This window comes from Dendropsophus ebraccatus, chromosome 12 (genome assembly GCF_027789765.1).
Source record: "Dendropsophus ebraccatus isolate aDenEbr1 chromosome 12, aDenEbr1.pat, whole genome shotgun sequence".
Lineage (NCBI taxonomy): Eukaryota > Metazoa > Chordata > Amphibia > Anura > Hylidae > Dendropsophus > Dendropsophus ebraccatus.
Window position 1 is genome coordinate 22,546,863 of NC_091465.1, and position 26,408 is coordinate 22,573,270.

General features: G+C 45.5%; 1 protein-coding gene across 2 annotated transcripts in view; it reads left to right on the top strand.

The window, feature by feature from the left end:
• Positions 1-13,359: 13,359 nt before the first annotated feature.
• KAZN (kazrin, periplakin interacting protein) overlaps positions 13,360-26,408 on the top strand; it is a 153,368-nt gene continuing 140,319 nt past the window's right edge. For both annotated transcript variants that reach the window (XM_069946534.1, XM_069946535.1), the window contains exon 1: positions 13,360-13,605. In XM_069946534.1, the coding sequence (XP_069802635.1) occupies positions 13,437-13,605 (169 nt within the window). In that variant the 5' untranslated portion in view covers positions 13,360-13,436. The remainder of the gene's footprint in view (positions 13,606-26,408) is intronic.

Genomic DNA, 26,408 nt, shown 5'->3' on the forward strand with positions numbered 1-26,408 from the left:
CCCCTGTTAGAGTTATTGAACACATTGTCTAAATCATATACTAACAAAGTTTTTTTCATTTTTTTCAGTTTTAAATCAAGCATATTCGTCGGAGCAACAAAATGGGAATTCACCAAGATTGATCATCAGTTATTCATCATGTACATTCTTGGCTGTGAGACACTGTAATTTTATCTAAGTCTTAACAGTGTTATATTGAAAACTTCCTGAATATAGCCTTTCTTGCGGTGTAGTATGAATGAGGTTCTAGGCACATCACCTTATAGCCCCCACGGGAATCGGAGTCCGGAATCTACCTCTACTGAGGATGTTCTCGGATACCGAAGTCAATGGATCGGCACCAGTCTTCTGGTGCTGTCCCTTGCATCCTGTGTTAATTGGCGTGCTCTAGTGATTGTGTTCTAGGTGTGAATGGTTGCTCACTGTTTTACACTGCTAATTACATCTTATGCTCCTATACCTTACTCATTTACTGAGCCCGAGATGTATGGCTATTTACATAACCTTGCCCATATCCAGAGCCGCTTGCTCAACATTGGTCCGCTCCCTGTAGGGCGTGCATTGCGTTCCACTGGTCACATGAGACGCTACATGCGTTCCATGACTGTGAACAAGGCGCATGCGTGAATGCGTTCCACTGAGCAATGCGGTACACACTGGCGTGCGTTCCACCTTTCCATTATGGTTTCTCACTCTCATGGATGTTTAACAGTTGTTTACTCTCACACTGATGACGCGTGGTGAGTTCCCCAGCTGCTCTGTATGTATATTATTCTTTAATTAACACATTTATACACTGTACACTATGTTTTATATTATGCAACACTTTGTTGAACTCATACTTTGTGAGAGATTAACATGTTCAACCTTACCATAATCATGTTTGATCACTTTATGTCTTTATTCACATTATATTTATTAAATTTTGCACTAATTGAATTTTATTGATACATTGAAGTATCCACTATTTAAACACGTGTGTAATGAAATGTGTTCACTTGCTTGAGAAAAGTCTCAGTGTAGAGACTGAAACGTCGCATTACCTGCCTTATGGATTGAATAAATCACCTTATTTTTTCACCTTGATTACGGAGTGCTGCAGTATTTTCGATTGGATATTTGAGCACTGGAGATCCCCAGTTCGCTGCTGGCACCCGATACTTGCTTTATTTTCTGAGTGCAGCGCCATTTTTTCTTAGTATATATATATATATATATATATATATATATATATATACAGGACCGCTTTAACCAGAGGGCACATGGTGCACGTGCACCGGGCCCACTGGTTAAAGGGGCCCCCCGAGCAGGCCGGCCGCTGCTATGTGCGACCAGTGCGGTCGCACAGGACTGCGGCCACCAGCCTGTCAGGGGGGAGCGCCATGGATTGGTAATCTTACTTACCCCTCCATGGCGCCCCCTGCAGGGCCCCCTCGTCCGCCGCTGCCCCCGGCCGCCCGCTGCTGCTGCGGCGCTTCAGCAGCAGCAATACTGACAGAGAGAGAGCCATTGGCTCCCTCCCTGTCAGTCACTCTTGTGGCCGCAAGAGGCCGCACTCTCCCTCTAGCGCCCGACGTCACTGGAGCGTCGGCGCGAGGGTAAGGGGAGTGCAGCCTCTTGTGACCGCAGGAAGTGCGGCCACAAGAGGGAAGAGAAGAGGAACGCGTGGACCTAGGTGAGTAACAGTGTTTGTTTTTTTCAATGTTATATGGGAGGGGGAGCGCATATACTATTGGGGAGCATAGGGGAGCTATATACTATTGGGGAGCACAGGGGAGCTATATACTATTGGGGAGCACAGGGGAGCTATATACTATGGGGGAGCACAGGGGAGCTATATACTATTGGGAAGCACAGGGGTCTATATACTATTGGGGAGCACATGGGAGCTATATACTATTGGGGAGCACAGGGGGCTATATACTATTGGGGAGCACAGGGGGCTATATACTATTGGGGAGCACAGGGGGCTATATACTATTGGAGAGCACAGGGGGTCTATATATTGGGGAGAGCACAGGGGGGCTATATACTATTGGGGGGAGAGCACAGGGGGGCTATATAATATTGGGGGGAGAGCACAGGGGGCTATATACTATTGGGGAGAGAGCACAGTAGAGCTATATACTATTGAGGGAGAGCACGGGGGGCTATATACTATTGGAGAGCACAGGAGGGCTATATACTAATGGGAAAGCGCACAGGGAGGCTATATACTATTGGGGAGGACAGGTGTCTATATACTATGGGGGAGAGCACAGGGGGGCTATATATTGGGGAGAGCACAGGGGGGCTATATACTATTGGGGAGAGCACAGGGGGGCTATATACTATTGGGGGGAGAGCACAGGGGGGCTATATACTATTGGGGGAGAGCACAGGGGGGCTATATACTATTGTGGGAGAGCACAGGGGGGCTATATACTATTGGGGGAGAGCACAGGGGGGCTATATACTATTGTGGGAGAGCACAGGGGGGCTATATACTACTGGGGAGAGTGCACATGGGGGCTATATACTAATGGGGGAGCGCACAGGAGGGCTGTATATAACTGGAGGAGCACATGAGGGTCTATATACTACAGGGACACCTTAAAACTATGGAGGCACAGAGGGGTGTAACTACTGTATAGGGGTACAAGGGACCTAACTACTGTATGTGTTGGAGCCTTAAATATTTGTCTGGCAGATTCAGGAGAGAAGATTCACAGCCAGGAGAAGACTTCAAGGTGGCCAAGGCTGGATGGAAAGAAAAAGAAAAGGTGATAGACTCTGATCGGAGAAGACGCCCCCGGTGAATCACTGGATGTAACTGCACTCTGTTATAGGGTTGTAGTGTTAGGGCAGTATTATGTAATGGTATCATTAATGATAGCTTTCTGTTTTGTTTAGTGCAGTTTTTATGTAATATGTAATCACTGTATGGTGGAAATAGTGTTATAAGGTAACTACTGTTTGTATTGGGGCTCTTGATAAAGTGTGGGGGCAAATTCAGTACATTATACAATGTGCCGAAAGGAAAGGGGGGGGGCCCACTCTTTAGGGCTGTGCACTGGGCCCACCAATGTATTAAAACGGATATATATATATATATATATATATATATATATATATATATAGTGGGCATTCAGACTATGAGGGCTGCTCCAGACATCTGTCAGCCCAGATTCCACACTGACCAGTCTAAATAGCCGATGACCCTTGACCAGGTCACCGCTCATTACTCTTCCTATGCGGATGACCAGGACACTCGGCTCCACAACTCACTGCCTCCATAATGGCTGTGAGGGTCCCTGACCAGGTGACCCAACAAATCTGTCAAGGGCACAGCGTTATTCCTGGGCAGCCGCTTCATGCTGAGGATAGCCCTATATTTAGTAAAGTCATTGCTTTATGGCTCACGTTTTCCCTAGACTGGAAGTCTGAGAATAGGATGAATGGCTAGGATATATCGTATGATAAGACTCTAGTGGGTGTCCTGCTGTTGGGACCCCAATCATCATGTAATGTGCTGCATGGGTTTAGTTTCCTTGCAGCGCCACCACAGGGCAAATTAAGTATTACAAAACATTGATAGGCAGGATTTAATTTTACCTGGAGTTTTACAACTACTAAGGGGTAATCTTTACATAATATAATACATAATACTGTACATAATATAGACATAATGGGGGAGATTTATCAAACATGGTGTAAAGTGTAACTGGCTCAGTCGCCCCTAGCAACCAATCAGATTCCACCTTTCATTTTCCAAATAGCCTGTGAGGAATGAAAGGTGGAATCTGATTGGTTGCTAGGGGCAACTGAGCCAGTTTCACTTTATACCATGTTTGATAAATGTCCCCCAATAATTTGTTGATGAAGCTTGGCTTTTATTGAGATATGTTTGCTTGTTAAGGGCCCTTGCACACTACGGAAATCACGCGGATAACTTGGCCATCCCATAGGCTCCATTTTAGGCTCAGGCAGAATTGAACAGTCAGAATTGACATGTCAATTGTTTGGACGGACAGACAACAGAATTCGCCTGATCATAGAATGGAGCCTATAGGATCGGCGGAACTGCAAGCGGGAGCGCAGGGGAGCGAGCAACAGAATCCGCTGCAAGTTATCCGTATGATTTCCGTAGTGTGCAAGGGCCCTACTGCTGTTTTAGTATATGTAGCATTACTGACTGACTTAGGTAGAAGGTATTCTTTAGGTAACATTCTCGACCTAAAATTAATTCATGAAAGAGAATGTCTGTTATATTTAAAGGGAATTAGCGATGTTGAAAATGCAGTCCAATCTATCGGCATGGTATTATAGAGCAGGAGGAGCTGAGCAGATTGATATATCGTTTTATGTGGAAAAAACTCCAAGCTTGTATGTTAATCCCCCTACTTATCAGCCATAGATTAGCACAGCCCACTGGACTCCTAAAGTTTACATACCTATAATACAAGCTACACTACATATTTTCCTACTAAACTATATATCAATCTGCTCAGCTTCTCCTGCACTATAACATGATGTCTGCAGATAGCACTGTATATTCAATGTGCTGGGTTCCCCTCTAAGAACTCCCCTCTCTCCTACAGTAGAGAGCCTCTGGAAAAAGGGGCTTTTAGATTGGTAAACTTAGCATGACCACAAATTACATAGTCACCCATTTTAATAGTAAGTATTTAACCAGTCCTGAAGCTATTAGCTTATTATTAAATATTTCAGATCAACTGGTTTCAGAATGTTATATTTGTTACAATTACTTTAATTTAAAAATCTTAAGCCGTCCAGTACTTATCAGCTGCTGTATGTCCTGCAGCAAGTGCATATTCTTTCCAGTCTGACACAATGCTCTCTGCTGCCACCTCTGTCCATGTCAGGAACTGTCCAGAGCAGTAGCAAATCCCCATAAAACATATCCTGCTCTGGACAGTTCCTGACATGGACAGAGGGGGCAGCAGAGAGCACTGTGTCAGACTGGAAAGTATACACACTTGCTGCAGGACATACAGCAGCTGGTAAGTACTGGAAGACTGGAGATTTTTTTTAATGGGAGTCATTTACAAATCTGTATATCTTTCTGACACTAGTTGATCTTTTTTCTCCAGAGTACCCCATTAAGGCACCTTTTGGGACCACATGTGGATGCAGCAGCCGCATCATGGTCTCACCCACAGCGTTACCCCCAGTATATGTGCATTTGTAAGACAGGGATATAAGGTTGTGATCTGCGATATAGACTGACGACAATCATCATATTCTTTGTATAGCCGCAGCACACAATGTTAGTGCGAATATATCAATGCCTAATCAATCAGTTATCGTACCAGTGGACTGACATATAGAATATACCACGGACTAAGCCAGGACAATAACCTTTGCTGATTTTCCAGCCTCATTTGTACCCAGCACTGTGCCCCCGGTATAGATCAGGGGAATATATCTTCTGTAATCCAACTGCGAAGAAATATCATGTATCACATAGGATGATGGTCACCAGCAGCTGGAGTCATCCCGCCATATGCGACAGATATATATATATATATATATATATATATATATATATACATATGTGTATTGTATATGTGTATCATGGGGGGGATCCAGTATAGTGTAATTACTGTTCTACAACTTCCTACTATGGTTTGCCTTCAATCAATCAGTCACCAAATATTGATTTTCAATGAGTAAATGGGGGGGGGGGGGGCGCGGCAGTGCCATTAACCCTTTTGCGGAAAATAACCGTCAGTGCCGCACTCCTGTCACTGTCTGATCAGTCTCATCTACAACTAGAGATTGTGGCACAAAAAATAAAACCCCAAACAGTCCTGTAGGTTGAAAAATAATAGTGCTATAGCTCTTAGAAGACGGGGAGGAAAAAAACGGAAATGCTAAAATGAAAATTGGCCTGGTCCTTAAAGGGGTACTCTTTTTCTTCCCAATCAACTAGATTCAGAAAGTTATAAAGATTTGTAATTTACTTCTATTTAAAAATCTCCAGTCTTCCCATACTTATCAGCTGCTGTATGTTCTGCAGGAAGTGGTGTATTCTCTCTAGTCTGACACAGTGCTCTCTGCTACGTCCTCTGTCTGTGATAGGAACTGTCCAGAGCAGCAGCAAATCCCCATAGAAAACTTCTCCTGCTCTGGACAGTTCCTGTCATGGGCAGGGGTGGCAGCAGAAAGCACTGTGTTAGACTGGAGAGAATACACCACTTCCTGCAGGACATACAGCAGCTGATAAGTATGGGAAGACTGGATATTTTTAAATAGAAGTAAATTACAAATCTGACTTTCTGAAACAAGGTAAAATCAGGCCTAAACCATGGCAGAGATCTATAAATTACAGGTCTATATAATTTTCTGAAACCAGTTGTCCCCTTTAATCGGTAAAAACCAGTTGGCCAATTATTATAACGCAAAACTGCAGTAAAAGTGCAGGTAGATACTGCAGATATAGTTGTAACTGCAGCTCACCTGTTGTGTGTGAATAGTAGCGTAGCAGTCCACTACTGTGTCAAGTATGAGAGATATGAGCAGTGATGAAACTTGGGGAGGAAATGGGGCACCCCGCTCACATGAAGGCTGGAGAGCTGCCACAAGTTCTCGTAAGGAACTTGGTCAAGATGTATGTCCAGGAAGTGTGGCAGCTTTCCAACAACTTCCGCCTGCCGTGCTGAGGAAGAAGAGGAGGAGAGAAGATCGGGACTGAGCATCTGCCCAGCCTCATCCATCTCTAGAATACACCATCTATCATGTCTGTAGGAAACTTTTTGGGGCCTCTAAATGGCTTCCCGTGGCCTGCTAAAACGGATAAAGGATGATCTATCATGGTGGGACGTTATCGTGTATGTTTGGCCGTAACCTCAGAGCTGCTCCCATTGCGTCTGCAGGCTGAGGATCTTTAAGGGCACTGTATGTAATTGGCGCATCTCTGGTCTATATAACCTGCTATAGGGGAAAGGTCCAGGAGGTGGAGGAGTTGCTGGAACATCATATATTGAAGTGGGTTTAAGCCCTCATAGTTTCTCACAGCTTTTTTGGGCTACTCCGTAGATTTTTTTTCTCCTTTCAAATCAACTGCTGTCAGAAAGTTATACAGATTTGTAATTTTTCTCTATTTAAAAATCTCTACTCTTCCAGTACTTATCAGCTGCTGTATGTCCTGCATATTGTATTCTTTCCAGCCTGACACAGTGCTCTCTGCTGCCACCTCTGTCTGTGACAGGAACTGTCCAGAGCAGGAGAGGTTTTCTATGGAAATTTGCTACTGCTCTGGACAGTTCCTTTCTCGGACAGAGGTGGCAGCAGAGAGCACTGTGTCAAGTTAGCTTCCCCGGTTATATCAGTTTTTGGAAAACGAAACATTTTCTTAAAGGGGTTATCCTTCAAATCAACTAATGTTAGAAAGTTATATAGGTCTGTAAAGGTCCATTTACACAGAAAGATTATCTGACAGATTATCTACCAAAGATTTGAAGCCAAAGCCAGGAACAGATTTATAAAGAGGAGAAATCTCAGGCTTTCCTTTATGACCTGATCTCTGTTTATAGCCTGTTTCTGGCTTTGGCTTCAAATCTTTGGTAGATAATCTGTCAGATAATCTTTCTGTGTAAATGGACCCTAATTTACTTCTATTTAAAAATCTCAAGTCTTCCCATACTTATCAGCTGCTGTATGTCCTGCAGGAAGTGGTGTATTCTTTTCAGTCTGACACAGTGCTCTCTGTTGCCACCTCTGTCCATGTCAGGAACTGTCCAGAGCAGGAAAAGTTTTCTATGTGGATTTGCTACTACTCTGGACGGTTCCTGTCTCACACTTCCTGCAGGACATACAGCAGCTAATAACTATGGGAAGGTTTGAGATTTTTAAACAGAAGTAAATTACAAATCTATATAACTTTCTGAAATCAGTTGATTTGAAAGAAAAAGGTCTTCGCTGGACAACCCCTTTAAGTATTGACCAGATCACTGTATACAGACCTGTCCATGGAAATAAGAATCAAAACATTCTGCTCAATAGATAAACAGTATAATAAATGAAGGCCAAAAATAACTTTATAAAACTTTGTAAAAAACTTTGCACACCCTCTTCCCTCAAGCCTGTATCCACGTGCACCAAGTACCGGCTGAGTGTTCCTAGCAGTAATCCTGGGGGAAGGAGCGCGGCGAGGTGCTGCTGGTGGTGGTGGCGGGCTCATCTCCTGCATTCCACCACTGTTTCATAGGGTTACCCCCAGCAACTGGACAAAACAAAAAGCATGAATGCAGAGTGCAGCCAATAGACGCCCTGCCCTGCACGCTGAATGGGAAATAGTATCTAGATAAGCCCTATTATTACAGATGAAGCAGAGCTGAATGTGTCACCCGACTCTTTGGGGCTGCATTGTTCATGCATGGGGGGGGGGGGGGGGGGGGGGGGGGGGCTTTGTATCTTTTGTCTTTCCGAAACTGGGATTAGATCCAAGAGGGATGATAGCTAGAAAGGAAAGCGCCATTGCCCCACTTTGTCCAGTTGGATCTGATATGGGTTTTGGCAATATAGGAGACATAGGGGGAGATTTATCAAACATGGTGTAAAGTGAAACTGGCTCAGTTGCCCCTAGCAACCAATCAGATTCCACCTTTCATTTCTCAAAGACTCTTTGGAAAATGAAAGGTGGAATCTGATTGGTTGCTAGGGGCAACTGAGCCAGTTTCACTTTACTCCATGTTTGATAAATCTCCCCTATAGGCCCCATTCACACTGAGCAAGAACGGTGGAAATTCCGCAGCGGAGAATGTCTCCGCTCAGTGTCCCGCTTTGAGTGAATGAGAGGGCGCGCGCACGCGTCCGGTTCCTCCCCTCTCCGCTCAAAGAAATTACATGTCACTTCTTTGAGCGGAGGAGCGTGCGCCCTCTCATTCACGCAAAGCAGGACACTGAGCACGGCGGGATTCTGCCATTCTTGTTCAGTGTGAACGGGGCCCTAGACAGTAAGCATGGTGACCCGAGTCGGGAGCTAGGCTGGTGTAAAGCCGTCATATTGTGCCGATAATATAATACTAGGGATTATTATACTGCTACACGTCTGGAGGAGACTCCCCGGCACGTCTGCACGTTCTTGAAGCGGCCTTTAATTTCAGCTCGATGTCTTCCCATCTTAAAACATCCAGTGTTCGCACATGCAGAAAATTGTTGTGTAGATGAATCCACTCGGGAATTCGATGTGAAAGTCAGCGGGCGAGCGCTCCAGACGTGTTACAGATGGATGTGATCAACATGGGTGTGAGCATTAAATTATCAGCGACGTATGTAAGGAGTGAGATCACAAAATTCTAGAACAGAGACTCAGACTGTGCCGGGGAGATACATTGTATCTAATGGGGGGAAAGAGTCCGCAGAATACATAGTAATAAACTATATATATGTTCTATGTAATACAGTGATCAGTCATATCATTATTACACCCAGTATTGTGTACGTCCCCTTCATTCTACCTAAACAGTTGTGACCTATAGTGGCCTGGACTCCACAAGACGTCTATAGGTGGCCTGTGTTATCTGTCCGTAAGTTGCGGCCTCCATAGACTGGACTTGTCTTCCTCATCCCACAGATGATCGATCAGATTGGGATCTGGGGAATCTGGAGGAGTCAGCACCTTGATCTCTGTTCCTTATTCCTGCACAATGTCTGCAGTGTGTCCGAGGCATGACCCTGCAGAAAGAGGGCAATGTTATGAGGGGGCCCTGCTACCATGATGGGGGGGCTTGGCCTGGACAATGGTTAGGTAGTTGGTACATGTCACAGTAACATTCACATGATGTCAGGACGTAAGATTCCCAGCAGAACATTGACCATCACACCGCCCCCGCCATATTGTCTTCTTCCCATACTGCATCTTGGTGCCATCTCTTCCCCAGGTAAGTGACGCACACACCCGGCTGTAAACATGATAGAAAATGGGATCCATTAGACGAGGGGCCTTATTGCTGAGCTCCTCGCCCCAGTCTGCCTGATGTCAGTAGCCTACAGGGCCTGTATACAGTAAGCGGCAATGCCCTGTGTCACTTTTTAAAGTGAATGGAGCACTGGTACATTGCTTATTTGTTTTTATACATGAATAGATTGGCGCCGGCCCAGGGATGCCGGTGGCGCAGTCCTTTTTTTTAACCCCCGACTGATTCCCGCACATGGCATCGGTCTATTCCTGAGCACCAGCCCGGCATGAAGCGCTGTAGACTGGCCTGCCGGCCCCCAGTGTGATGAAACCCCCTCCCCTCTGTGGAGCCATGTTACAGAGGGGAGGGCAGATCGTCACACTGGGGGCCGGTGGGCCAGTATACAGCGCTTCATGCGGGGTTGGTGTTCAGGAATAGACCGATGCCATGTGCGGGAATCAGTCGGGGGTTAAAAAAAAGGACTGCGCCACCGGCATCCCTGGGCCGACGCCAATCTATTCATGTATAAAAACAAATAAGCAATATACCAGTGCTCCATTCACTTTAAGCAATTTGCTCTGAGCAGCTCTTCTGTGGGATTCCCATGACCCTTGTCCTTCCTTGAAGCATATTTTGTAGGTACTATCTACTACAAACTAAGGGTCCTATTCCACGGAGCGATAATCAGCCCGATTCGGCCGATTATCGCTCGATGGAATAGAGACAACAATCAGCCGATAATCGTGTCATCGGCTGATCGTTTATTTAGGTTTAAACCTAAAATCATCGGGCTTTAAGCATGTTGCAGGTCTTCTCCTGCGCTCCTTCTTCCTCCCGGTCCCGCGCGCAGCAACAGCTTCGGTGCGACCAGTCTTAGCTGACAGACCGCTCAGCCAATCACTGGCCAGGACCGCCGCGGCCTGTGATTGGCTGAGCGGTCTGTCGGCTCAGACTGGTCGCACCGAAGCTGCTGCTGCTGCTGTGCGCGGGACCGGGAGGAAGAAGGAGCGCAGGAGAAGACCTGCAACATGTGTAGGTAATGTATGGTGGGCCGTGTAATAGGTCCAGTAAACGTTTACATTATTGATCGGGCCCATATTGGCCTGTGGAATAGGACCCTAAGAATACCCCAAAAGACTGTCCGGGCGGCATTGTGACCCAGTTACATTACAATTTGGTCCCTATCACAGTCACATCAATATTTTAAGTGTACCTATCATGACCAGATCACTGTAAGAACTGACTGGTCATTGCTGCTTAAAGAGGAATAAAATTGAAAAATGGCTGCCGGCTGTCATCTATTGCTAGAATCCGGGTAGGTCATCCGGAGACAGTATACCACTGAAAGTATAAGTCTTTTTGGGTGGTCATGGGCCCCCCAGGAGCTCAGGGCCCCGGGCTGCCGCCCAAAACACCCCTATTATAATCCACTACTGCCAGGAGACAGTATACCACTGAAAGTATAAGTCTTTTTGGGTGGTCATGGGCCCCCCAGGAGCTCAGGGCCCCGGGCTGCCGCCCGGAACGCCCCTATTATGATCCACTACTGGTCATGTACCCAGATCTTCCAGCTGTAATGTCACGGCCCGGCTGAGCGATGGCCACTCAGTCAGTCACTGATTTGTTGCGCAGGCAATCACCAGCAGCCGTCAGTGGGACTAGGGAGGATAGGCAAGTTTAACTTCTTCATTTCCCCACTGCCTGTCTGACTCCTTTTATTTTCGTGGGACACATTTCACCCTCAGAAAACTTGTATTATTAAAGAGGACCTGTCACCCCCCCGTGCCGGGGTGACAGGCTCCCAACCCCCCGTTAGATCCCCCTATACATACCTCATCGCGCCGGGTCCCGCTTCCTGAGCCAGTTGGGTGACTGAGATTTCAGCGCCCGAAGCCCGGCGTGCGTGCTTACAGAAGAGTCCGATGCTCATAGAGAATGAATGGTGAGTCCGACGCTCCGTCATTCTCTATGGGCATCGGACCCTGCTGTGAGCGCGCGCTCCGGGCGCTGAAATCTCAGTCACCCGACCGGCTCAGGAAGTGGGACCCGGCGCGATTAGGTAAGTGTAGGGGGATCTAGCAGGGGGTCGGGAGCCTGTCACCCCGGCATGGGGGGGTGATAGGTTTCCTTTAAGGTTATGAAAGTTTTTACATGTTTCCCAGCTGCCATGATCATCCAACTTTCCCATAACCCAGATAGGCAAAGCAGCTTTCCTATGTCACATGGCCGATGACCTCGACATAATAAAACAAAATCACTCCGAAGAATTTCCATCAGACTGGATGCCAGGTGAGCTATGTAACATGGCATCCTGCTTGTTCAGGTTCTTTCTTACACACATTAATAAGCAATATGGACGCTGGCTCAGATGTGACCACTTGGTGAATCACCCAGAATTGCCAGTGTGCTGCTTCCATACCTCGCCTTCCCCAGACTCAGCTGGCAGAGGCGATAGATATCTACCATGCTTTATGCCATTCTGTATTATGGTGCGACAGCAGCTTGGCACTGCCATGTGGCGCTCTGGGCATCTCCTATAAAATCCTCCTCATCACAGTGCACTGCAGTACATGAATATGCACCCTGCTATTTAAAGGGACAGCTGTGAGTGATGTGAGGGAAGCATTGATTCACCTTTAAGGGACAGTGTGGATCCCTTCAGTGGGCAGACAGCCTCAGCTTTGCAGGTACACTCCCCAGGCTTTAGTGACTCTCGCTAAACCCTAACCCCACTTCCTGCAATTTGTCCTGATCTAGCTGTTACTAGAGACAGATTTCCCCAGACAACAAGCAGTGGTCAGCAGAGCAGAGAAACACCTAATGGCCCAGACTTCAGACCTACAGATATGTTATAAATCACATCCGCTATTACCCCGTAAAGATAGACACCCTTCAAGACTAAATTCTAAGGTCAAAATCCGTAGCCTTCCCTGCAGTGTAAGCTAGAGAGCGCCCCCATCAGGCGACATCTGTGAGACAGTCGCAGTCATCCCTGCCACATGCATCTCCATAGAGCAGCAGCAGGAAGGCTCCCCCCGCCCCGGCCTGGGAATGGTTTGTCTTGGGGACTCAGCACTGAATAAATAATGAACACGGGGGGAAACGGAGCCAAGAAACTGCGCTCAGGAGTTTGTAGCTGTGATTTAGAGAGGAAGACGCAACCATTACCGAGGGGGGGGGGGCGGGTAAGTCTATGTCACCCCAAGCGCTATTATACGGATATCTGCTGGGGACTACAATGTAGAATATTTATAAGAAAACTCTGTGTCAGTCTGTTACATAGATTCGTAGTTTGTAGCGGGTTACGGCTGTTATGCGAAGAAAGCGCATGGCGGACTCCCCTATTTTGCAGTGGTAGATTCCATTTAAAGGGAGCGTGTCATGTGCGCCGTGTCCTTTGGAGAGGAGGTGCTGTGTCTCCTGCAGTGCTGCTCATTCCTTCAGTGGACTCGCACTGCTCCACACCGTGTGTGCACCGTGACCCACCATGCTGCTCTCTGTCTGCTCTCTCCCCAGGCCAACATCCTGCAAATGATGGAGGATAACAAGCAGCTGGCCCTGAGAATAGATGGGGCCATACAGTCTGCTAGCCAGGAGGTGACCAACCTGAGATCTGAGCTGACAGCCACCAACAGGAGACTGGCTGAGCTGAACAGTGCAGACCCCAGTGTCATGGAGAACAACCAGCACAACACACAAGGTAAGGACCCCCCCTCCCCTTATTGCTGCTGGTGCATGCAGCCCCCCTGGAATCCATGGCTGCCTATGTATCTGCATGCCTCCCCTGCAATGCATTGCTCTCCCCTCATGCTGATAACTTCCTAACCACATGGCTGTGCGGCTCTGCTACTTTCATGTAGTTGCACTGTCTGTGTGCTTGGATACAATGTAGCCTTGTGAAGTTATGTTTGTAAACATCCATGTTATGCTGTAAATATTTACATGAGATGAGACAATGACATTGTTCTTCATCGGGAGACGGCAAACCTGATCGTAAAATCTGCATGGAGTTAAGTTTTGTTACATTTTGTTAAATTTTAAATTTTGCAGTTCGGTGGCGGAATTGATGCAATTATTTGGCACTTTCGGAGACCCGTGTTTCTGGAAACGATTGATTGATTGACGTCCTATAGAAATGATGGAGATTCCCTTTAAATTTTGCGCTATACTGTGATCTGTTTATTGCTGTATCGGAGGTCCACCTGGCTGCGGAGGATGTGTTTATTAGCCTGTGTTTTTGTGGCGACGCTGATGCTGTAATTATTATAGGCTGTCATCACAAACTGCAATTATACCCCAAGTGTGAGCTCAGCCCTGGGAACGCTTGTCTACCCCTCCCCCCCTTCTCATGCCATTCTTACAGGGGACACTGGATGGATGTGGCATTTGTAGACCTCGGTGTGGCCGTTGCAGGCGGTCGCCCTGGTGTGTATGTGAAATCACTGGGGATGGATCCTGGTGACACTCGCAGCCTGTGGCTAGGAGGACGCCAGTCACTGTCTATGGAGAGGGCTCGGCGATCGGTCACCACGTTAGTTAGTTGTAGAGCGTTGTGTAATTTCTGCGAGTTTGAAAATTCTAAATGAACTAACTTTGAATTTCAAATTCATTGAGAAAATTGTCTACATCAGGGGTCGCAAACCATCACTCTCCAGCTGTTGCAAAACTACAACTCCCATCATGCCTGGACAGCCAAAGCTAAAGCTTTGGCTGTCCAGGCATGATGGGAGTTGTAGTTTTGCAACCGCTAGAGAGCCAATGGTCTATATCCTAGTGTTCCTCCCCCAAACTGTGATGGTGATCCAGCTCTTAGACTGACGGCTGTCCAGGCATGATGGGAGTTGTAGTTTTGCAACCGCTAGAGAGCCAATGGTCTATATCCTAGTGTTCCTCCCCCAAACTGTGATGGTGATCCAGCTCTTAGACTGACGGCTGTCCAGGCATGATGGGAGTTGTAGTTTTGCAACCGCTAGAGAGCCAATGGTCTATATCCTAGTGTTCCTCCCCCAAACTGTGATGATGATCCAGCTGTTAGACTGACGGCTGTCCAGGCATGATGGGAGTTGTAGTTTTGCAACAGCTGGAGGGCCAAGGTTCCCTACCCCTGGTCTATATCCTAGTGTTTCTCCCCAAAACTGTGATGATCCAACATTTAGGAAACTCTATTGATTGACGTCCGTCCTGGCATGATGGGGGTTGTAGTTTTGCGACTGCTGGAGAGCCGCGGGTTGGGGATAATTAGATAATACAGTGTAGTAAAACACATACTACTATTGTAATATCCTGTCCTGGGCTGTAAAATAAGACTTAGGTTCTATTAGGTTTTATAGCTTCTGTTATTGGTGTGTTGTGTTATGTCACGTGCTCCATTCCATGAATTGTTCTTCTCTTCCATCAGGAGGAAGCACTGAATATCTGCAGGTAGTTATATAGTAATGCCATTGCCACGCTTGGGTGCCTGCTTTTCAGATGTCAGTATTTTAGTGTACACAGTATGGGGGGAGATTGATCCAACATGGTGTAAAGTGAAACTGGCTCAGTTGCCCCTAGCAACCAATCAGATTCCACCTTTCATTCCTCATAGACTCTTTGGAAAATGAAAGGTGGAATCTGATTGGTTGCTGTAGATATCTGTATGTCTCCATAGGAAATAGAAGACACAGGTAGAGTCAGTAAGGACCAATGGTAGTTTATCGGTGCTCTATTATGGATCCATAATACATTGCTTTACAAATCTACTGGTGCTAGAAATTAGTAATTTATTTATAGCTAAAAAAAAAAAAAAAAAATCTCCAGTCTTCCAGTACTTATCAGCTGCTGTATGTCCTGCAAGAAAGAGGTGTATTCTTTCCAGTCTGAAACAGTGCTCTCTGTTGCACCCTCTGTCCATGTCAGGAACTGTTCAATCCCTATAGAAAACCTCTTCTGTTCTTCAGACTGGAAAGAATACACCACTTCCTTCAGGACATAAAGCAGCTGATGAGTACTGGAAAACTGAAGAATTAAATTACATATCTCTGGCACTTTCTAACACCAGTGGAAAGAAAGATTAAACAAAAGAAATTTGGGGGGGATTTACCCCTTAAAAGGGGTTATCCAGCAGTACAAAAACATGGCCACTTTTCCCCCTTTCCTCTTAAAGGGCTTATCCAATGCTACTAAAACATGGCCACTTTCTATCAGAGACAACACGACTCTTGTCTCCAGTTCAGGTGCAGTTTACAATTAAGCTCCACTCACTTCAATGGAACTGAGCAGCAAAACCCCGCCCAAGCTGGAGACAAGAGCGGGGCTGTCTCTGCAAGTAAGTGGCCATATTTTTGTAGCGCTGGATAACCCCTTTAAGTCCAGGTGTGGTTTGCAAATAAAGGGGTAGTCCAGCGAGGGGGGGGGGGGACCGGGGATGAGGTGGCTCAGGGAAACGACGTCTACTCACCTCCCCAATACCAGTGGCGGGTCCCACATCGCGGCGCTCCGGTTCCCTGCCGCTTCCTGGTGTCCGACGCGGGCCCGAGACGATGTGTCAGTGACAGAGGCGGGATCTGAGCGGACTTGAAACGGATCCCACCTCCTTCACAGACTGGCTGAGCGGACCTGAGACGTCACTCCTCGGGCCCGCGTCAGACACCAGGAAGCGGCCAGGAACCAGGCACCGGAGCGCCGCGATGCGGGACCCGCCGCTGGAACCGGGGGGTGAGTGGACGTCTTTTTCCTCAGCCACCTCCTCCCCGGTCCCAGCAAAAAACTGGAGTACCCCTTTAAGCTCCATTTACTTCAATGGAACGGAGTTTCAAAACCCCACCCAAACTGGAGATAAGAGAGGGGGAAAAGTGGCGCTGGATAACCCCTTTAATGGCTCTAAGCTGCAATACCACACACAAACTGAGGACAAGTGTGGCGCTGTTTATTTTTTTTATTTATTGCAATGTATTTCCCTTGTCCCTCCCCCTATGTTATTTGTATACATGAGGCCAGCAAGATATATAGTATTAGATCATATGTTTCGCTCAGTCACTTCATGTAATGATGTAGTCTGTGTGTTTCAGGCAGGGACCTGGGGTTCGCTCCTCGCTGATTTAATAACTACTCTTCCTTATCATAATTCTTATTAATAAGCTTAGGAGCCGGGTGATAAGCCTGTAGGTATCTCCCCATACATCTGTATTAAATGTCACCTGATTCCTCCCTCCTCCATGATGTCATTTACTTTTATCTCACTATAGTGTATATTCAACACGGTTGCGTTTTAATTACGGCGCCCCTTCATGTCGCCCCATCACGTCGCTTCATGTGTTGTTGGTTTTTTTTATCCCCCCTGTTAGAACAGGAAATTAAAGGCTGATGTCGAAATTCTAATAAACAAGTTTATTTTTTGCCGCCGTTAATGTTGCACAATTGGGAGCAATAACGTTGTGATAAAATGCGATCTTCTATTTTCTGTACCTAATTTTCCGCATGGTTGCGTATGTCTTCAGGTAGATCATGAAAGTTCAGTGAACTGGCAGATATAGAAAGGCAATTGGGTGACTTGCAGGGGGTTGATGACCGTGGGGTCACATAAGACTACTCTATTGATTGAAGCATTACAGGGATTAAAGGGGTTTTCCAGCAAAAAAATTCTTTTAAATCAACTGGTTTCCGAAGGTTATATAGATTTGTAATTTACTTCTATTTAAAAATCTCCTGTCTTCCAGTACTTAGCAGCTGCTGAATGTCCTGCAGGAAGTGGTGTATTCTTTCCAGTTGGACACGGTGCCACCTCTGTCCTTTTCAAGAACTGTCCAGAGCAGTAGCAAATCCCTATAGAAAACCTCTCCTGCTCTGGACAGTTCTTCAGCAGAGAGCACTTTGTCAGACTGGAAAGAATACATCATTTCCTGCAGGACATACAGCAGCTGATAAGTACTGGAAGACTGGTGATTTTTAAATAGAAGTAAATTACAAATCTATATAACTTTCTGAAACCAATTGATTTGAAAAGCAAAGATTTTCACTGGACAACCCCTTGAAAGCGGTACTCTCATAATGGCCAATCTTTTCTATATTACCCAGGTAGGACACATGGATGTTATAGATGGTCGACACCCCGATTGTCCAAGCAAATTCTGCTTCCAACTAGTAACTTTTTTATTTTTTTCATGCAACCTTTAAAAATGAGCTGGGATCGTGTTGATTTGCTATAACCTGAAGTTTATCACATGTCATATGAAATGTTAATTTCCCTCTCTGCCGCATCTGGAAATTTTCATACATAGTTTGGATACTGAATTTCAGTCACTTTTATCAGACTGGAGTTTTTTTTTCCTACTTTTACCATTCAGATGGATAGGACAATAGGAGAAATAGCATGTCCAAGAATGGGGAACCTTCAGCCCTCCAGCTGTTGTAAAACTACAATTCCCATCATGCCCTGACAACCAATGCTAAAGCTTTTACTGCCCAGGTATGATGGGAATTGTAGTTTTGCAACAGCTGGAGGGCCAAAGTTCCCCCATCTTTAGATTAGACCACTAGACTTTGCTCCTGTTCGTGACGCCATGCGGGATGCTTTGCACAGTGACATCTAAACATCATCCTATGGTCTCTATTGACATAATTGATCATGTTGAGGTTTCCTTTGGTTTGACAGGAATAATAGAGTTGCATGCAGCGCCATTCTTACTGTCAGATCTGACAGATTCACATATGGAGATCTTTCTTCAGATTTGATATGAGAAGAGTCATTTTTGCTGCGGTTGCACATCCGACAGCTGGTATAAGGCTGGGTCCATGCAAAGCACGAGAATGTACGCTATTAAACCGGCCTACAAATCCATACCCATAATCCAGTGTGCTACATTGCAGATATAGCCATGGATTTTACACTGAAATGAAATCTGCTGCATTTCCGCTACAGGTCATGCTGCTTAGTGTACAGGGAGGAGGGGAAACCTTTGGCCCTCCAGCTGTTGCAAAACTATATTCTGCATCCAAAGCTTTTGCTGCCCGGGCATGATGGGAATTGTAGTTTTGTAAAAGCTGAAGGGTTGCAGGTTCCTGATCTCGTGCCCATGGCTGTAATGGGGTTGATGTGTCGGCCTTGAATACTGTGTGGAATCGGAAAGCACCAGTAATCCAGTTTTGGCACAAAATATGGCCGTGTGTATGAGCTTTAAACCTTATGTCTCGGACTGGCCGTATTCTCAACTCTCATTTAAGGCCTCATTCACACACCCGTAGTGCAGTCCGCGGCCCTAGCGATCTGTGCCGCATAAAAACGGTCCGCATTACAACATGTCCATTTTTTTGCGGCACGGATCGCGGCCCTGTATACATGTGCGGACGTGTGAACGGGGCCATTGAATAACATTGGTTTTATGTTCTGTCCGCAATCGCGGACAGAACAACAGATGTGTGAATTAGGCCTAAGCGTTAATCTTTCCGTGTGTATGCAGGCAACGAGCAAACCACTAACGGAAATTTGTTTGTTCGTCATTGATCGCGTTTCTTGAGCTGGCCGTAAAATCACTGTTAATCGTTCGCAAATCTTTCGGTGTGTGTGTACACGTCGTTTGTTCGGAATTACCGTTGTTTGTGTACAATTACGATTGTAATTGTGATCATAACTAATGACGGTCGTTCTGTGTATTAGGGTGAGCGATTTCAGGTCGTTCGGAAAAGCGCCCATTTGCAATAATTTATCGTTAATCGCTGGAAATTAAAAATTGCTGTGTCTAATCGGACACTAAGGCCCCTATTACACGGCATGATTATCGTGCGGAAAATTGCAGGCAACAATCGGAAAATCGTTTGTGTGCCGTTGATCGTTGATTTAGATCTGACCCTAAAATCATTGTTAATCATTTGTTTATCGTTCATTCCAAATCGTTCCACCCTTTTGCAGGGATCAGATGGAGTAAACGATTGTGCTAACGATTGTAATTAACTAGCGATAATTTGCGCAATCGAACGACTGACTATTTCAAGGTAACAATGTGGGTTTTTTTTGTAAGAATCAGTGTTTGATTGAACAATAAATCGTTTGAAAAAATCGTTATTACGAATGCTTAAGCCCATCTCACACCTTAGGGTGAATCTGTGAAAGACTGACACGAAACAATCTGCAAATTTTTAGCGAAAGACCAACAATAATTTGAGAACATGATAGAAAGACCACGATGAATGATTTCTCGCTTACTGCTTGATCGTTCGTTGTGTTTACACATGCTGATTATCGCTCAAATATCGTTATCGCGAAAATTCAAACGATAATCGCTCCGTTTAAAAGGACCATTAGGACCTAAAGGTCCTATTAAACCACAGGTGTCAAACTCTGGCCCTCCAGCTGTTACAAAACTACAAATCCCATCAGGCCTGGACAGCCAAAGCTAAAGCTTTGGCTGTCCAGGCATGATGGGAGTTGTAGTTTTGCAACAGCTGGAGAGACAAGGTTCTCTACCCCTGCTGTAGACAAAGATATCTTTTGTTTTCTCCGATAAACAATAGCAAATGGGCATTGTTCCGGACGACCTGAAATCGTCCATCATAATACACTTAACGGTAGTCCCTAGTTACCTCCTCAATTACGATCGTTCGCATACTCTAGCAAGGGTCCTATTAGACATAGTGTTTTATCATTTCCACCGATTAAAGATAAACAATTGCAAACTAAAGCTTTTGGGAACGACCTGAAATGGTTCACCGTAATACACGGAACGATAGTCGTTAGTTACTATTACAATTCCATTCCTAATTACGAATGTTCATATACTCTAGTGGTAATTGGGAACAAATTATAGGGGAGATTTATCAAACATGGTGTAAAGTGAAACTGGCTCAGTTGCCCCTAGCAACCAATCAGATTCCACCTTTCATTTCTCACAGACTCTTTGGAAAATGAAAGCTGGAATCTGATTGGTTGCTAGGGGCAACTGAGCCAGTTTCACTTTACACCATTTTTGATAAATCTCCCCCTATGTGTACATACATCGAAAACTAATTGACGATAATTTTATGGTAAAGATGCGATCAGCGACATCCGAATGAATTTACGTCAGTCATTTGCTCGTTGCCTGCATACACACGGAAGATTTTTGTTTAAATTTAAACAATATAACGATTTTTCACCCAATAATCTTTCTATGTAATAGGGCTCTAAATCTCTTATGACATACAGAAAAACAGGCCCTGAAATGATACCTTCTCTGTTTAGGAGGGCGTGAGATGATGGGAAGCTCCCCCCCCCCCCCCCCTTGTGGTTTACTTCAAAGTGACATAATTGATGATGTCATTAAGGGCCGCGGTAATTACATCATTGCTTCCCCTCATTGCTGCCTTATCTGTGATTAAGCTTCATGGCAGGTGGACGGTAAACAGCCCAGGCTTCAGGGTGTCCTGCATTGCGGACGGCCCATCCGGTTTTGTTTGTTGCTGTTGTGTTTCGCCCTCAGGAAAGTTTTTGAAGTTTTTTTTTTTTCTGGACGATTAAAGAAGAGGGCGACATCCCTACCAGATATTCTGGTTCATAAACTTTTACGACCGCTGTTTTGAAGGTTTAACAAACAAGAAAATCAGGTGAAGCGGATGACTTGTGTGACTGAGTGATCTAGTGCTGAGGTGTCCGTCCCGTCGTTTCCCCCCAAGGCTGCTGGAGGGGTTGTTTGCCTGTGAATCAGCTAAGAGAATTTCTAGGTAATTTTCTTGGTAAAAATCCTTAATCCCTCTAACTCCTAATCCATGACCACCTCCTATTCCTAAAGTTCGACCTATGGTTTAAGGGATTATAAAGGATTAAATAAACATTTTTTTTTGTGAAAACAATTTAACAGATCTGTAGGTGCGGCGTTGTGGCTTAGCCCCATTCACTTTAATAGAGTGACCTGCAGTACCAGACCCAACCTAACGACAAGCATGGTGCTGTTTCTGCAAGAAGGCAGCCATTTTTTTTCTAGTCATGTTCAAGAACTTGTCAGTCCTCATCTATATCATCTAATACAGAAACACAGCAGTTGGAGGGCGAAGGTTCCCTATCCCTGATCTAAGGTCTCGTGACAGCTTTATGTACATGTTCGTTCATCATGGTTATCACATCAGACCAAAGTGCCTCATCGTTTCTCGCCAACATCATGATCTCCTACATTACTTTTATGTAGTGCATTTAAAGGGGTCGTCCAGTGAATGCCATTTAGCTGTAATACCATGCACAGCCTAGATATATGTAAGTGGCACTGCCCCCCCCCCCCTTCCCCCTACTTCCAGGACTTCATCTGAGAACTTTACTAGTTTCCTAAAAGGGGTATTCCAGGATCTGTACCCCCTGCTGATCTCCGTACCAGCATATAGCTATAATGTAATTGTATAGCAAAATAGTATACTTACATATACTGTAATATATATACACACATAATCAACCAGACCACTGCTTTTAGAGTGGTGGTCTGTAACCTAGACAACAGGTTGTCTGAGCAGCATATCAGGAAAAGTAGACACTTTTGCTACATGAATGTAGCAAACCTGACAAGCCCTACAAGTATAACTATGTTAGTTGGGATGGGAGGAATACGCCTTTATGGTGCGTTCACACCTACAGTATCTGCAGCTGATTTTCTGCAGCAGATTTCATTTAAATAACTGAACATAGCATCAAATCTGCTGCAGATCTGCTGCAGATCCTGTAGGTGTGAACGCACCCTTAAAGGGAACCTAACCTGTTGAACATTCAGTCTAATCTGCCAGCACCATGTTATACAGCAGGATTTGCTAAGAAAATTCATATATAGTTTGGTGGTAAAAGCTTCAGGAGAACTAGCAATTTATTAACCGAAATTCCTGCTTGTTTTGGGGTTAGGAGTCCAGTGGGCGGTCCCATTAGGCAACTGACATGCAGGTTTGCTTGCTTATGAGCAGGACCACCCACTTGACTCTTAAGCCTGGAACAAACAGGATTTCAAACAATAGGTCAGAAAATCTGCTAAATTGTTTCCCACATAACTACATACATACATCTGTATGTTCTGCTCCTCCTCTCTCATAACATATTGGTAGATTGGATAGTGTATTCACACTGACAGGTTCCCATTAATAGGACCTGATCCTATTTCCGGAAGCTGTAGTAAGTTTAATGGGCTCCATTGAGTACAGTTATATGGTTTCGGTCAAGAAGGCTTTTTCTTGCTTGACATTATCTATAGGGCTAATGAGTAACATAAATCAATTGGCTTCCTGGCCCCTGGGATTTGCCCAGAGAGGCTATTCATAGAGAAAAGGAGTCTTATCTACATATACATTATGGCTCTACGGAGACCGGTCGCATATAAAGCAGATGAAGGCACTAGAAGGCTCATCCTATCGGGAATATGAGATCTCCTCAGTCTGTCTTGGTCTATACACTTGGAATTTATTGTTGCCAGGATGATTGACATCATCACATCTGAAAATTATTGAATATCCAGCAATCTGTTTATAAGAGATCTATAGCTAGTGCACTAATCCAGTCCCCCTCCATTAGCCCTATTTAGAGTATGTGGTCTCCTAGGACATGGGTCCTATGCTCAGGCGTTCACCTGTGATCCAGAATAGCAAAGACTTTGAATGGCTTCCATGTAATACTGCATCTCCCCTGTAGTGGCCACTGTAGGGAAAATCTATGGATGGTCGTAGCTTTTCTTGGCTACAAATAAGCGTTATGGGTTTGAGAACCTGCTATGCTTAGCTGAATGGTGGGCCATAGTCTGCTCCTCTACCATCCATTCTATGGGAGCAGATATCCATCCTGAAATACTATTAACAAAATTGCTGGTTTGTATGTAGGAGGTGTAAGTGTAGGACTGTGTAGGCCAATGTAGATCTCTTACAATTTTCCAACTAAATACACAAGTAAAACATAGGGCAATATGTTTCAGCACCTTCCATGAATCCAAAATCTGTTTGTAGATAGGGGAAGCAGTCCCTCCTTGTTGAGGTTTCCAATAAGCATTGCCTATGTTCATGTGTTACTCCAGCATGGAAAGGGTTCTATAACCATGGAGGCACATAGGCCAGCATACAAGCTGTGTACACACAACGGTGGGGGGATTTTTTGATTGACTGTTTACAAGGTTACCTTATTCGTTCAATCGCGCACAACGCCTATGAGCCAGTCATCCATCCTAATAGGCTTGAGGCACAGCTTGCCCATGCCTAAGGGACCTTTTACATGGCCCAATATGGGACTGTGCAAGAATGCAAAAACGAGTGCCAAACAGTAAAATCAGCACTCTTCAGCAGTGCCTCTACACAGCACTATTAGGCAGCCGGGCCGCACAAATGATCCCTGTATCATTCGTGTGGCCCTTTAAATACATTGCTATCGGCAATAAACAATGACTTATAGGGCTCCACAAAAGATGCGTTTACCCGCTCCTCGGCAGACCGCTGCCACTTTGACAGGGGCCGATTAGTGGCTGAATGAGCTCTTCTCGCAATGAGCTGAATGAGCTCTTCTCTTGTTGCCGATAATCTGCCCGTGTAGAAGGGCCCTTAAAGGAGATGTTCAGCGCCCGACATTTTTTTTAAATTTTTTTTAAAGAGTTGGGTAGGATGTGGCTGAACCTAACTACATGCACCTACTTCCCGAGCTCCAGTGCTGGGGTCCGCTGTTGCCCCCTCCGTTTCCTGGTCTAAGCGGGGACCTGGGTCATGACGTGTCAGCCCCACTCATTCAGTCGGCAGCTAGGAGACCGGGAATCTAAGGCGACAACAGCGCACCCCAGCACTGGAGCTGGGGAAGTAGGTGCATGTAGTTTGGTTCAGCCACCTCCTCCCTGACTCTTTCGAGAAAAATCTTGGGTGTTGGACTTCCTCTTTAATCTTGGTTCCATACGATTCTGCCTATATACGTCTTTGGTGCATCTGACTGCATGATGGATACATAACCTGCTAGCCGGCCCTTTGGGAATATTTTCGGATCTATAGTTCAAGGATGTGAACTTTACCAAACAGCTGTGCGGAAACGTGTCCTTCCATTATTGTCAGGATACTCGGTAATATAATTGCCGTCATCATCATCTCGGCCCCGTAATTGCCGCTACTTTTTTTTTTTTCCTCCCTTGCGTTATAAATTGTTAGAGGCGGCTGCCGTACAACAACACGTCAGGACTCGCAGAATGGCTGAATGTAATTTTTGTATCTTTTCTTTGCCATTGTGGAGAACTGGGAAGCCAAATGCCTGGCTGGCAGCTTAAGAATGGATGCTATTTTCCCCGCTGAATAGAATTAATGATTTCTATGACTCACAAAACATGTTCCTGTTTTGAGATAAACATGAAAACAATACAATGTGATTGCATATTCTTCATGCTGGCCCTCGGTTGGGGATTACTTGTGTCTCAGGGGCAGGTTGGCCGCCTCCGTGTTCGCCCGCTCTCCCCAGCTCCCCTGTCTTAATAACTTTTGTATATGAAAAAAATATTGGATTCTATCTTGTGAAACTGGATTGCGATCCATGCCTATATAATTATATACTCAGAAGAAGCGCTTTATTTTAGGTTCGTAACTTGGCCCCCAAGAGCGTCGGATCGGAGAGCGTGATATGTGATCTAAGTGGTAACTTTGTTCAGAACTGTTCAGAAATAAAGTGCTGGTAACTTGTAGGGCGCTGTCACGGACTGGGTCCCCATAGAAATAGATGGAGCTGGAGAGGAATTTTGAATCAACTTCTTGATATGGCCTAAATGATGAGCGCTCAGCTCTGAACTCTTAGGAATCTAAAAAATGTCATTGCTATGCGAGTATTTACTAAACAGTGTGAGGAGTGTGGATTATGGTCAGTCGGGTATCGGCTCCCGGCAGGGAATATAGCTGCGGGTGTGTTTATCAGCGGAGTTAGGCTTACACACGCTGGTTCTGTGAAGATCTGATGAATGATTGTTTATATGATCTGCTGTATTATATTAGCCGGAATTTTTTTTTGCTGTGAGTGCTGCTCAGTACACCCACACACGGGCCAGTGCATTGACTGGAAGATGGATGTAAAATACTACATTATACGGAGCCATTATCTGCCATTTTCGGCCAGTATCAACCGTTGCGGCCGATAATCGCTTCGTGTAATTGAAGACAACATGTAGAATGTTGGCTGATCGGTGTCTTTCAACAGGCTGAAACACGAATGATCAGCCTAGCAACCATCTGCTGCCGTCACCCCGAGTAACAGGAGCGGTGGCAGCAGCGGACTGCCGCTATCCCCTATGGGCTGCCCGGATGATCTGACATTTGCCCAGGCAGCTACCCTCGCCCCCCCCCCCCCTGGACTTAAGCCCCTATTCCGCCAACAGATCTGATGACAGATTATCTGCCAAAGATTTGAAGCCAAACCCAGGAGTGGGTTTGAAAAGAGGACAAATCCAGTCTTTCCTTTATGACTAGAGATGAGCGAACCGGGTTCGGGTTCGAGTCCATCCGAACCCGAACGATCGCCATTTGATTAGCGGGGGCTGCTGAACTTATATAAAGCTCTAAGGTTTTCTGGAAAACATGGATACAGCC